General features: G+C 41.5%; 1 protein-coding gene across 2 annotated transcripts in view; it reads left to right on the plus strand.

Annotated features, from left to right (window-relative positions):
* The window catches only part of Spats2 (spermatogenesis associated serine rich 2), a 63,140-nt gene that overhangs the window by 42,437 nt on the left and 5,785 nt on the right, over positions 1 to 14,918 (plus strand). For both annotated transcript variants that reach the window (XM_027396516.2, XM_027396517.2), the window contains 2 exons: positions 8,684 to 8,742; positions 12,986 to 13,095. In XM_027396516.2, the coding sequence (XP_027252317.1) occupies positions 8,684 to 8,742; positions 12,986 to 13,095 (169 nt within the window). The remainder of the gene's footprint in view (positions 1 to 8,683; positions 8,743 to 12,985; positions 13,096 to 14,918) is intronic.

The raw sequence follows: 14,918 nt of genomic DNA on the forward strand, positions 1-14,918 counted from the left end.
GTTGCTCCTGCAGAGGAAGGACCCGGGTTCAGTTCCCAACGTGCATATGATGGTTCACAACCATCTATAATTCCAGTTACAGGGGACCTGATGACTTTTTCTGACCTCTACAGGCACCAGGCATGCATATGGTTCATATATGTACTTGCCGTCAAAGCAATCATACGAAAAGAATAAAATAAGTCTTTCAAACAAACAAACAAACTTACATTTATGGGCTTGGTGGGCTGACTGAGCAGGTAAAGGCACTGTGGCCAAGTCTAATGACCTTCGCTCACTGCCCAGCACCCACATAGTGTAAGTAGAGAGCAAATGTCTGTAAGTTGACCTCTGATTTCATGTCTGTGCCTTGGCCACATACACAGACTAAATAAATAGAATAAAATTTAAAGATTACATCAGTCCCTTTTAGTTTTTTGTTTGTTTTACTGCATTGCCCATAAATTATAATGCTTTTTTAGAATAGAAGTCATAATTTTCTACCTTAACAGGTAAATAATTTTTATTTTCTATAAAAGCTAAAAATCATTCCTGGTATTAGTACTTCCCACTACAAAGTATATATAAAACACTTTGATTTTCTGTGTCTTAACAAGTGTCCCTGTGTTCACATGTTCTCCTCTTTCTGGAGCCTTAGATGTGGATGTCATTGTTCTATAAAGAAGCTGCACAAAAACAAATCCTGATTTCAGATGAAAATCCAGGCAGTCACTCACTATGTATGTTAACATTCCAGCCATTTCCCTTAACTAGAAATCTAGTCACAAACTTCTTGGGAGTATAGATTGCAACTGCTTATTTTCCCTGGCAATTTATAAAATACCACCATTCCGTCATGTGATCTTCCTGCATAGCCCAGGCTGGCCTCAAACTGGTCCTCCTCAGAGCTTGAGTACTATAATTGATTTCAGGTGTGGGCAGCTTTGGCTGAGTTTGAATCCAGATGTTCTTCACCATTGAAAAAGAGTAGAAAGGAAAGGTCAAACTTTTTAAAAGTTATTTCTGAGAATTGAATTCCAAAATCAGCTGGCCATGGTGACACATGCTTGTAAGCCCAGAAGTCTGGAGGAGGAAACAGAAGGGTTGCTGTGAATTCAAGGCCAACCTGGAATGCATAGCAAAACTCTTACCTGTAAAATAAAATAGGGGTGGAGAGATGGCTTAGGTGTTAACAGTGTTTCCTGGTCTTGTAGAAGACCCAAGTTCAGTGCCAACACCTGCTGTGAGGTGCTCACAACTGCCTGTGACTCCAGCTCCAGGGTACCTAACACCCTCTTCTGGCCTCCACAGGCACTCATACACACCTATAAAGAAAAAAATAATATAAGAAAATCTAGTTAGTAAAAAGCAGGAAAATAAACATGGAAGTCCTGTCCACATGCTCTGTAAAAGCCTCCAAACAAAAAGAGCCCTCAGAATTTCACAACAGTGAGGTTTAATGTATGCTAGTTCTTGAGTTTGATCAGGTGATGTGTGTTAGTTCTTGAGTTTGATGAGGTGATGTGTGCTAGTTCTGGAGTTTGATGAGGTTTGATGTGTGCTAGTTCTGGAATTTGGTTTTGCTGTGGTTACTTTGCTCAGCTGATCTGGTTCTCCTAAGTGGTCTGTTTTGTTCTGAGCACGGGAGAATGAATGTACTCTAGTAATGTTGCTGCTAGGGATGTGGAGGGAGTTTTTTGTTTTGTTTTGTTTGGTTTGGTTTTTCCAGACAGGGTTTCTCTGTGTAGCTTTGGAGCCTATCCTGGCACTCGCTCTGGCGACCAGGCAGGCCTGGAACTCACAGAGATCTGCCTGTCTCTGCCTCCCGAGTTCTGGGACTAAAGGTGTGCTCCACCAACGCCTGGCCGGAATGTGGAGGTTTAAAAAACATAGGAAACATCATTCATTATCTTCTAATAAGACTATTGGGCACTAGAAAGGTGGCTCAGCAGCTAAGAGCATTTGTTGCTTTCCCAGAGGATCCAGGGTCGATTCATAGCACCCATACAGATGATTGCATACCGGAATCCTCTGTGAATCACTGTTATTCCAGGCCTAGGGCATCTTAAGCCCTCTTTTGGCCTCCAAAGGCACCAGGCACACCAGACATACAGGCAGGCAAAAAACCCATGCACTTAATTGTTGCCAGGTGTGGTGGTGCACACCTTTGATCCTAGCTCCTGGGCAGCAGATGCAGGTCAATCTTGTGGGTCAGAGGTCAGCCTGGTCTTCTGCATAGTGAGTTCCAGGACAGTCAGGGAGATGTAGAGAGACCCTGTTTCAGAAAACAAATAAAAAACTATTGATGATTCTCTTTTAATTCCCATTTGCTTTAAATGGGAAGAATAAAGTCTTAAAAGGAAAAAAAGATGCTTTGCTTCAGTTTCTGCTTTGATTTGCAAATGTATTAGAGTAAATGTGTTTTAAGTTTTGAGCAAATAAGAGCGAGTAAAAATATTACCTGGGAATATTACTAAGTGGTTTATTATTATTTTATAATAGTGTTATCCTGTTACATAATTGGCTGTATAATTACCACAGCTGTATTTAAAATAATGTCTCCTAATGCAATAATCATAAAGAAATGATGATTATTTCTGGTGCCAAGAAACTACTGAAGGCAAAGCCAGACTCAAAATGAATAGCTTAGTGTTAGGGATATCAATCAAAGACCTTTCTTGAAATGACAGGCACAGAATATATCTCAGAGATGTCAGTGGTGATGCTGCAGTAGCAGCTACTCTGAGCAATAAATTGTGCAAAGCTTTAAAATAAATTAAGCAATTTCAGTGCTATAAGAAGTCCTAGAGGGAGTGGAGGAGATATGGACCATTTAGTGTTCAGTGTTCTCTAGTAATAGTGACCAGTGGTGCAAAGTGTATTTCATGATTAAAGAAAAGATACAGAAATTATCTACACCAAGCTGGGTGGGTGGAGTGCATTCCTTCAATCCCAGCACTTGGGAGGCAAAGATAGAGGAAGGTGGATCTCTAAGGTCGAGGTCTATAGAGTGAGTTCCAGGGCAGCCAGTGTTATTGTTTTGTTTAAAAAGAAGAAAAGTGAAATTGCTGAGACATGAGACTTAAGACTATAAGTTTATTATAAGGGCCGGTAGAATGGGGAGACTAAGAAGAGGAACAGGGTAATGGCTGACCGCCATGGCGGTCGCCATAGAGAGACAGAGCGGGGAAACAGAGACGGGAGAGCACACATAGAGAGAGAGAGAGAGACAGGGGGAGAGAGAGAGACAGGGAGAGAGGGGCAGGGGCCTATCTTTTAAAGGGGTCCTCTGCACCTGCGTGCAGACTTCTTTCCCATGGAACCTTGAGCTGACCAGGGTATTGCCTGAGTGGATTCCACCAGGTAACAGGGGCAGGCCAGCATAATGCCTGAACCTTTCAGCCAGAGCTACAAAGAGAAACCCTGTCTAAAAATAAGACCCAGTGTCTTTCCAGGCAGGGCCCCAGCAATGTTGAGCAAATCACATTAGCCGCTTCCCAGCCTACCCAATGCTGCTGTGGCATCCTGCCATTGAGGAGAGCCTTGAGGGAAGCTTAGTGCCTGAGGTGTTGGAGTGAGCAAGGTCAAGGAAGTCTGACAGCTTGAACGAGCCTTCCATCAGGCCCTGAGAGTTCACTCTGGTTTCTAATGCATTTATGATTCTAAGAACTATTACTTAACACCATGGACAGTGGATCTCTCAGCCACCATTACATGCCAGGACCACTGTTTAGCTTAACAACAGATAGGAAACTCCAGTGAAATGTCTGATTTGGAAAGTCGAATTACAATAAATTATTTTTAAAAAATTCCTCTTCTATTATCCGATACCTAACCTTTCTGATTTTAACTTTCTATCCTTCTCTGTTTATGTTGTAGTAAACACATTTCTCCAACTTTCTATGATGAAAACATAAAAGGATAAAATAGTGGTATATATTGGCTATGTATATGTGTTGGTAGGACTATCTGGAAATTGCAGATGTCATAAAACTCTGCCCTGAGTTCTTTGCTTAAAATGAATGACCTAAGAAGAATACATAAAGTCATTGTGTCAGAACTTTTAATGAGAGTTGTTACTAACTTTAATATTACATATCTTAATGAGTTGTAAAATCTTTAATGGGTAGTTACAAATACTGGTAGAGCTCTGTGGATGGAGGTTTTGTTCTGCCTGGTCCCATAGCCCTTTAGTACCAAATAAATACACACAGAGGCTTATATTAATTATAAACTGTTTGGCCAATGGCTTAGGCTTCTTACTGGCTAGCTCTCTCTTAATTATTAACCCATTTCTATTAGACTAAGTATTGCCACGAGGCTGTGGCTTACCCATAATCCGGCATGTTACTCCTTCGGCAGCATGGCATCTCCCTGGTGGCCTCTCTGCCTCTTCTTTCCAGAATTCTTCTCTTTTAGTAGCCCCACCTATACTTCCTGCCTGACTACTGGCCAATCAGTTTTTATGTATCAACCAATAAGAGAAACATATATATAGAAGGACATCCCCCCCCATCAGAGCTCCTTCAAGCTCTGTTTTAAATTCCTGTTTACTCTGAGCCAGTGCCAAGATATTGCAGTAGATGTTGTTGTGTCAACATGACAAAAAAAAGTAATGGCTACTTTTCATTAGTCTTTGAAGTGTATTTATGTATTTGTTCGGGGGAGTACATGTGGAAGCCAGGGACCAACCTCAAGATTCATCCTCAGGAATCCCATCCAGCTCTTTAAGAAAAAAAATAGATTTATTTTGTGTGTATGAATGTTGTGTCTGCACGTGTCTCTGGTACCTGTGGAGATCAGAAGAGGGCATTGGATCTCCTGGAACAGTTATTAGCCATCATGTGGGTGCTGGGAATTGAACCTGGGTCTTCTGCAAAAGCAGCAAAGTGCTGTTATCATCTGAGTCATCTCTCCAGCACCCATCCATCTCCTTTTGTATGTATATGGTTTTGATTGGGGGGCTGTTGTTTTGCTTTTGTTGTTGTTGTTTTTGAGACAGGGTCTCAGTATGTAGCCTTGGCTATCCTGGAACTTGTTCTGTAGACCATACTGGCCTTGAACTCATAGAAGCTGGCTTGCCTCTGCCTCCAGAGTACTAGGATTAAAGGTATGTGCCGCCACACCCAGCTTTATCCACCTCGTTTTGAGGCAGGGTCTCTCACTGGCATAGAGCTCACTAATTAAGCTAGATTGGCCAACCAACAATCCCCAAGCATCTACTAGTGCTTACTTCCCCAGCCTGGAGTTACAGTTGTGTGACACCATGCCCAGAATTTTTACATGGGTTCTGTGGATTGAATACAGGTCCTCAGACTTTCAAGACAGGCCTTTACTAAGTTTTTATTGATCTTTGTTATGAAAAATGTAAAGTAACTTTTTAAGAGAGTGCTCATGTTGTCAATTGTATAGGTTAAACACATTAGTGATTAATAATGTCACCCTAAGGAAAGAAACCAAAGCATTTGCCCTTGGTGTCACTTAATCAAGAGTGAGCCCAAGGGGCCTGGAGAGATGGATCCACGGTTCTTGCAGAGGACCCAAGTTTGATTGCCAGCACCCTCACAGTGGCTAACATCTTCCTGTAACTCCTATTCAGGGGATCTGATGCCCTCTTGTGCCCTCCACAGTCATCAGCACACATGTGGCAAACACAAGGCAAAACATTCATATAATAAAAGTATTTTTTAGAAAAGAGTGTGTATGTGTGTCTGCCGCTGAAAGGGCTATGCTCTCTTCCATTGAACAGTACCAAAAGTATAGCATGCAGAAGAAATAAGGGCTACTTTATAGAAATGTTTCTTTAAAGGAATTTTACAAGGATTGAGTCATTGACTCCCATTCACCCAGATGACAAAACAGTATTATAAGCATCATTGTAATCAAGTAGTAACCAAATGTTGTGTTTAACATTTACGGTGGATGTTCATCTCTACATTTGCTGCTCTCAGCTAATGATATACATGCATTACTCTAGGTCAGCTGCATGAAAGAATTAAGAGTTTAAGATTACAGTGATACATTAGCTTAGGTTGCAAAGCTGAGTACTGGGAAGCCCAAGGCTAGTAAGTTGGGTGTTACAATGTTCTCCAAAAGGCAGGTTAAACAAACAGGGTAGGTACACAGCAGGCTCTCAGTCTCGAGTCTTAAGTGACTTGAGGTGTATTATTAATCTGGGTGTGAGGTCCAGCAAAAGTTCCAGTCTTGTAGAATGTAAGGGGTTTTCATAATACTGCATTGCTAGTCAATGTACTATGAATTTTTTGTGCTCACCAGTGAATCAATCTAGAAACCAATGAATACCATTCATTGTTACAGTGAAAAAAAATGTCATCTCAATTTACCCCCTCATATTCCACAAGAAGGTCTGGTAGGGTCGTTGTAGAACTGGATTTGATGAAACACCCTGCATAGCTCTACTTTTCACAGTGAAGACTGTGAGATGTGAAACTCTTGTTTTGTGAAGTCAAAGACAAAGAACTTGTTATCTGGTACACACAGTGTGTACATCTTAGGATGAACTGGCAGCAGGAGGGCGGCAGCGGCAAGCTGTAGGCCTGGCAGTTCCTCTCCCATTTGTGGCTTTTGGGTATTCTAGTTCTTGAACAAACTGCCAAGGTGGGAAATGTTTCAGGGCAGAGTGTGGCCATCTCATGATAGTTTTTTCTCTCCGGTCTGGTGGTGTTAGATTAATTTGCCACCCAAATTTATTTAGTTACCAGTCTACTATTAACGTGCATAATCATCAGACTAGTGTTCTCTGGCTCTTTTCTGGGAAAGAACCCTGCTCTGTATGGTAGTGTAGTCTCAGTATTAACTACTTACTTCGTGCTAGCACAATTACATAGAGAGAGAGAGAGAGAGAGAGAGAGAGAGAGAGAGAGAGAGAGAGAGAGAGAGAGAGAGAGAGAGAGTGTGTGTGTGTGTGTGTGTGCGATTGCCTTTACAATCAGAAAGAAGAGTAGAATTTCTGTTAACATTATAGCCATACCCTTTTTGTTTTGTTTTGTTTTGTTTTATTCATTTTATGTACACTAGTGTCTTTACTAGATGCATGTCTTTGTGAGGGTGTCAGGTCCCCTGTCACTGGAGTTACAGACAGTTGTGAGCTGCCATGTGGGTGCTGAGAATTGAACCTGGGTCTTCTGAAAGAACAGCCAGTCTCCAGCCCCATGTTTTTGTCAGGGTTTCTCTGGACTGTCCTAGGACTTGCTCTATAGACCAGGCTGGACTTGAACTCAGAGATCCACCTGCCTCTGCCTCCAGAGTGCTGGGATTAAAGGTGTGCGCTACCATATGAGCCAAAGGCCTTCATATTAAGAAGGAGAAATCTCAGATTGATGGAATGGCTCAGAGAGTGAAGGTGCCTGCTACACACCTGACAACCTGAGTTCTAGCTGGGACTCACATGGTGACAGAAGAGAGTAAACTCCTGCACTTTGATCCTGACAGCCAATATACACATATAAGTAAATAAGTATGCAATAAAGATATAACTAACTAAATAAATAAATCTGTAATCCCAGCACTTGGTTTGCTAAAGCAGAAGACTGACAAGTTCAAGGTCAGCCTAAATGACACCTACGCTTTGTCTTACAAAAACAAGAGCTGAGAGTATAGCTCCAATAGTAGAATGTTAGCCTCACTCACGCACAAGGCCCTATGTTCCACATCCAGCTCTGCAAGAAGAGAATCAGAAGTAGAGCACTTGTACCACTTATATGAGGCCCTGGGTCTGGTCCCCTACACGAGGAAGGAAAACTCTGTAAGAAACTCTTCATCCCATCTTTTCTGGTTATTGCTGATTTTATATCATAAATCAGCTTGTACTATTCTGTGTACTAAGGACTATAGCGCCATTGAATCACAACGGCACAATGGTCACATGTTGGATACATAGAGCCAAATCTTAGGCAACTTTCTGTGGCCCTTCCAGAGAGAGATGTTGCCTGTAAAATTAGAAGCAGAACTTTGAAATTATATAAACCAAGCTCAGTGCACACCTTAATCCCAGAACTCGAGAGGCAGAAGCAGATGGATCTCTGTGAGTTCAAGGCTGGCCTGAGCTACTTAGAGCTCCAGGACATCGAGGGATACACAGTAATACCATATTTTTTATTAAAAGATAAACTAAAATATAAAAATTGTGGAAATAAATAATTTCCATAAGTACTTAAATTTGCATAACTAAGAAATATTTTTGTGGCTTGTACTGCCATCTGCTGGTTCTTACTTCCTGGATTTCTTTTTTTTTTTTGTTTTCCTTTTTTTCTTATTGTGTTTCTTTTTTTATTTTCTTTCTTTTTTTTTTTTTTTTTTTTTTGGTTTTTCGAGACAGGGTTTTTCTGTGTAGCTTTGGAGCCTATCCTGGCACTTGCTCTGGAGACCAGGCTGGCCTCAATCTCACAGAGATCCTCCTGCCTCTGCCTCCTGAGTGTTGGGATAACTTCCTGGATTTCTAATAGCTTGCCTGCTGTGTTACATGGAACAATAGGGAGGAGTGGAATCCATTTATTTCCTTTACAGTCTTTAAATATTCTTTGTTGTGAATACAATACTAGACTTTCATGTAGTCCATACATTGTTTCTTAGCCATATGCTTTTAGTGATCACATTTGCTAGTCTTTCTCCATTATTAATTATCCTATTTTAGTATTTGAGTTTCTCATCTAAACTTTTTTTTCTTTGTCATTTTCTTTCCTAGTTTAATGGATCGAGAAGTGGCATTGCTTGCTGAAATGGACAAAGTGAAAGCTGAAGCAAGTAAGATGATTGATATTTAACTAAAGCTATTATTGAGCTGGGGTGTTGTGGCACACACCTTTAATCCTAGCACTTGGAAGGCAGAGGCAGGCCAGTCTTTTTGGGGCCAACCTGTTTTACATAGTGACTTGAAAAAACTATTACCAATACGAACAATAGGTTGCTGCCTCTCAGTCAAAGTTTAGTATGAACATCTGCAGTGATATTTTATGTATTAAATATTATCAGTAAAAAAAAAGTTTATAAATTTAATTTGTCTTGAGCAATTGTACTTTGCTCACATAGTTACTCTCTGTAAGAGTCTTTTACATTTTTTCCCAAATTTTTAGCATTCTCAATGTAGGATTTAATCTACAAAACATTGTATAATGAATGGTGTTGCTGCCATAGCATCAACCTTAGGAAAATAAACACCTTGCAGGTTCCCGGGCTTTCTTTTGTTTTGCTTTTCTTTCTAGTGATTAAAGCTTCCACTGGGTTTTGTTTTGTGTTTTTTGATAAAGCTAAAACATTGGGATAATCAGAGGATACTTCACCACGGCTCCTACAATTGTTCTTGTCATTTTCTGTCATGGAATTTTATTTTTCTGTTTTAGGATGATCTTTACTCAGTGTCTGTAATCAAGGAATAGGGGAAGGGCAGTGAGCTGAGAATTCAAGATGCCATGATTGCTTATTACAGTAGAATGGAGGAATGAAGTCTAACTGGGGCAATCTGTATGGCTTTAACATGCACTGAGTCCGACCCCTAAATCCCATGGTGGAAGAAAAGAACCAATCCCTTAAAGCTTTTTCCTCATGACCTCCACACCTGTGTGGCACACCTGCACCCAAAACCACAACCAGGCTTCTGCTCTTCTGTTAAAGCCAGAAGTGGGCATCAGATCACTTGGGTCTGGAGTTTATAGGTGGTTCTTAGCTATTGTGTGGGTGCTGGGATTGAGCCCAGGTCCCCCACAAGCGCAGCCAGTGTTTTTAATTGCTGACCTATTGCTCCACTCCCTAAAACGTGTATTTTTAAAAGGGACCTTCTCCTCAAAAGTAATGACCATGTCTTTTCACCAGCTTTAGTTCCTCTACACCTTTATCTTGTAAAAGAATCAAAGGATAGGCAATAGCTGTGAAATTTAGAGATTTCAAGATACACTGTTTATTGCATATGCAATCTTATTTCTGAGACATATGAGACATTCTCAACATTTTCCTTACCATGGACCAAACTAAACTCTGCTCAGTACTTTCAGGGCGTCTCTTCCCATGGTTGTGGTCACAGGTCACCTAATGTAGAATCCCTACTCTTACTAGTTTGAGGGTAGGCTAAAAGAAACAACCTTTCTAAATAGGCATGGCACTCAATGTGTGAAGATAAACCCACCAATGGACCAGCAAAATGGCTCAGAGGGGTAAAGCCCCCACCAGCAAACCCGACAGCCTGTGTCCAACCCCTAAATCCCATGGTGAAAGGAAAAAAACAATCCCTTAGAGCTTCTTCTTCACGACCTCCACACCTGTGCTGCACACCTGCCCGGAGTCCAACTGTTAGGAATCAAGCATAATTGGATCTTTCTGCGTTCAAGGCCAGCTTGGTCTACAGAGTTCCAGGACAGCCAGGACTACACAGAGAACCCTGCTGGGGTGGTGGGGGGAGAAAAAGAAAAGAAGTGGTTAGTAACTGAGGAATGACACCCAGGGTTACCCTCTGGCCTCCAAATGCATGTGCACTGCACCATGCTTTCTTAGGTTCTCAGGGTTTACCTCAGATCTTCGTGCTCCCAAGGCAAGCACTAAATTGGCTGAGCTGTCTCATAGCCCTGGGGTAAAGTTCTGTGTGATGTCAGTCAGGTATGGATGACTGCATACAATAGAGTGACCTAAGTAAATGTATTTACTATGCTCCTGTGAAGTAAGAAGTCCAGAGATTTTAATTAGTCATAGTTAGCAGGGTATCGCCAACATGACACTGGGGACCCAGGCTCCTCTGTCCTTCACGTAGCCATCCTTACAGTGTACTCTGCTCAAAAGATCACTGATAAGGTTTCGGTCAGGGGAGGGGTGACATGACATGATTCCTTGCATTACAATGCTTTCAATTAGAGCCTCCTGGATGCCCCATCCTGGGAACTCTATCTATGGCTGAATGCTGGACTGTATAGCACACAGCCAGCTCACCTGGAACAAGGCCAGAATTGTTTTGTTTTAATTTTTTTTTTATTCATTTTTTACATTCCAATCCCAGTTCCCCCTCCCTCTTCTCCTCCTGGTCCCCCACCCCCACCCCAGAATTGGTTTTTAAGTAAGAACATTGGTACTCAACATTTTATTTTGGTTTAGTTTAATATGGTTTGATTTCTCTTTTTTTGTTTTTTGTTTTGGTTTTTTCGAGACAGGATTTCTCTGTGGCTTTGGAGGCTGCCCTGGAACTAGCTCTTGTAGACCAGGATGGTCTCGAACTCACAGAGATCCGCCTGCCTCTGCCTCCCGAGTGCTGGAATTAAAGGCGTGCACCACCAACGCCCGGCTTTGTTTTGTTTTGTTTTTTTTTTTTTGTTATGGTTTGATTTCTTAAGACGGTCTTGCTGTGTAGCTGAGGCCAACCTGGAACTCAAAATGTGGTCCAGACTAGCCTTGGAATCATAACTCATTCTCAGTTGCCCAAATGTTCAGATTATAGGCATGAGTCGTCAGACCTGGCTAAACATTAGACTTCTGAGAAGAAGAAAAGGAGAAGGGGTGAGAATGTTCATTTGACTAACAGACTTTGCCACAGTTCTCTACTTCAGCTGCCCAGTGGCCCTCTTTATTTTAAAATGAATACATCCGTCTGGGGCTGGAGAGATGACTCAGCAGTTAAGAGCAGTGGCTGCTCTTGCAGAGGTCCTGGCTTCAATTCCCAGCACCAACATGTTGCTCACAACTGTCTCTAACTCCAGTTCCAAGGAATCCAGAGCCCTCTTCCGGCCTCTGAGAACACATAGTACACAGACACATGCAGGCAAAACACCTATGTGTTTATGTATGTAAAGTAAAAAGCTAAAGATTATTATTAAATAAATGTAATTATAAATACATCTCCAGTTTTTTTTTTTTTTTCCTCAGTGGCAATGACCCTGAAGTCTGATGGGTAGTCCCTTTATCTGAAAGACCATGTCCTCTGAATAATTAAAGCTCTCATCAGGCCCTGATATGGCATATTATGGCTTTGGTCCATAAACTCAAAGAAGAGAAAATATCCCTTCCTCTATGTTACATTGATAGAAAAGAAGATCATAATTACAGTAAAAATTCTCACTTAGAAAAACAATGGTTGAGGCTGGAGAGAGAGCTCAGTGGTTAAGAGCACTCCTTGCTCTTCCAGAGGACCATGGTTCAATTCCCAGCACCCACATGGCAGCTTACAACTGTAACCCCAGGTCCAGGGAGCCTGACTTGCTCACACATACATGCAGGTAAAACACCAATGCATATAAAGATAAATAAATTTTTTTTAAAAACCTATGATCGGGCTGGAGAGATGGTTCAGAGGTTAAGAGCACTGACTGCTCTTCCTAAGTTCAATTCCCAGCAAACAATGAGGTGGCTCACAGTCATCCATAATGAGATCTGGTGCCCTCTTCTGGTATGCAGGCATACATGCAGGCAGAATGTTGTATACATAATAAATAAATATTTTTTAAAAGAATATAAGGACTTAACTATTGATCAATAGTAGGTGTGCTAAATAATTGGGGTATGTCTGTAGAGTAGATGACTGAGTAAGACATAAACAGCAGGATAGCAGTGGCTAAGATGAAGAGAAGATTGTGTATTTTATAGACTCCACTGAGGGAGGGAGAGGTCTGTGCTGTACATACATAGACAGCATTTGGAATACACATAAGAAACTGTTAGTGGCTCTCTGAGTAGAGAAAAACAAAATCAGAAGGATGAGTGGTTTCACTTCATTCTGTACCTGTTTAGATAAAGTTTGTGTCTTAATTTATATGCTTCTTAAGAAAAAAAAATGGGGTAGGAAGAAGAGAGAGAAATGACAAGTGATTTGTAAGTCTTTGTTTTTCATAAACACTTATCTTCTAACTGTCTGCAGAGACCCCTGAGGTGGAAACTAGGCCTCTGGTATTTTCATTTGCTGGGTGAGTGGGCAGCTAGGCTTTTGGCTGTCTCGATGCACATTCAAGGCATCTTCTTTCACTCTGTGTCTCACTTTAACCACAGCCTAAGTGTTGTGCTCCTCTTTCTTCCCCAGTGGAAATTCTGCTCAGCCGGCAGAAGAAAGCAGAAGTTCTGAAGAAGATGACGGACGTGGCTGTACGCATGTCGGAGGAGCAGTTGATTGAACTCAGGGCTGACATCAAGGTAAAACTTGCTTCTCCTTTCTGTCTTTCGCTGACTCTCAGGGCCAGCCCAGTAGATCTCCAGAAGTCATAGCTGCCCAGAGCACACTAGACCATGAGCCTTCCTTCCAAAGTGTGGCCCTTTCCAGACTGTCTTTTTCTGTCATCTCTCCAGCTATCTAGGTAGGAAATCTTAGGACACTTTTCTGTTCCTCAAATTAAATCTCTCAGGGGACTCACCTGCTGAATCTCAGATTGACCTTGTTTTTTGTGTCAATTTCTACTGTCATCTGTTGCTTAGCCTTTTGAGTCTTTCTGTTCTCCTCTTGTCCTGTTCTTCCCACCCCCATGTCTGAGTCTCACACTTCAGTAGCCTGATTCAGATCTTCTCCAACATTTAGGGTAAATACTATAATCCTTAGCACTGACTGCTTTCCCAATCTGGGTTCAATTCCCAGCACTCAAATGGTATATCACAACTGTCTGTAACTCCAGTTACAGGGGCTCCAGTGCTCTCTTCTGGCCTCCATGGGCAACAGGCACATGCAATACACATGCATATATGTGAGCAAATATCCATTGCACATAAAGTAAAAATAATTTTTTTAATTGTGTTTCTCAGACTTTTTGACCCCCAAAGAGAAATTGGATAATTTGCAGGTACGCATGGACAGTGTTTTCTAAATCATTGTTTATAAACAGAAAGCTTTTTGAGCAAAGGAGTAGGGGATGACATTTTCTGTTCCTAAGCTTTTACCTCTGCTCTGTGAACACAAGAACTTTATTGACATATATGAGAGGGATGCCTCCTGTGGAGGCTTACAACAGAACAGCCTGGAGAAAGCACAGACAGATAGGTGTAAGGTAATCTAGGGCCTTCCGGGCATCGTTTGAGCCAGTGCTGATACAAACCTGTTGAGTATCCCTTGCCCCTCACTCCTTTCCCTGAAAGTTGATTGGGGTAAAAATGTGAGTTTAAAAATTACTTTTTTTTTTTTTTGGAGACAGGGTTTCTCTGTAGCTTTGGAGGTTGTCCTGGAACTCTCTTTGTAGACCGTGCTGGCCACAAACTCACAGAGATCTGCCTGCCTCTGCCTCCTGAGTGCTGGGATTAAAGGCATTTGCCACCAACGCCCAGCAAAATTACTATTTCTTATTAACTAATAGCACATTACAGAATTTTGTAGAACATTTCCCTCACATTAATGCCACTCAGTCCCATTCAGCTGTCTGGGAGAAACCAGAAATCCCTTTGTAATTAGATGAGAATTCTGGCTCCCATAGGTTTCATCTGTTCCTCTTCCTACAAGGCTAAACGAACGGTTTCTAGAAATATTTCTGCAGGCTGACTAAGGATTTGTTTCTTTCCACGTTTTTAATGTGCTGAAGTGAGTGCTGTGCAATTTAAATGTCTTATTTCCAGATCATTGTACCTCTGTCATTCCTATTATGTCTTTGGCTCAACAAACCCTAGAATTTGTTTCAGAATTAATATTAGACAGATCCTCTATATCCAAAAGTGCCATTACAGGAGGTCTGTATGCTTTCCTAAGATGGAGTGTACTCAGAACTTTTAGGATGTCAAGTCTCAAGGGTAATTTTTCTCTCTTTTCCTATTGGTATTTCTGGATGCATTCCAAGAATTCTGATGCATTTGAAGTGGGAGTAGACTACCCCCAGTTAGGAGATCTACTCTGAGGAGGAGTTCAGTTGCAAATCTTCTCTGAGCTTTTAACCTTTCTTTTTCATCTACTCATCTGGTGTGTGGGGGGGTGATCCTGGCCACCTAGACATTGTTTATTTAATGGATCCCCAGAAGTGCTTCATTCCTGACATGTTTCTCAT

This window comes from Cricetulus griseus, chromosome 2 (genome assembly GCF_003668045.3).
Source record: "Cricetulus griseus strain 17A/GY chromosome 2, alternate assembly CriGri-PICRH-1.0, whole genome shotgun sequence".
Taxonomy (NCBI): Eukaryota; Metazoa; Chordata; class Mammalia; order Rodentia; family Cricetidae; genus Cricetulus; species Cricetulus griseus.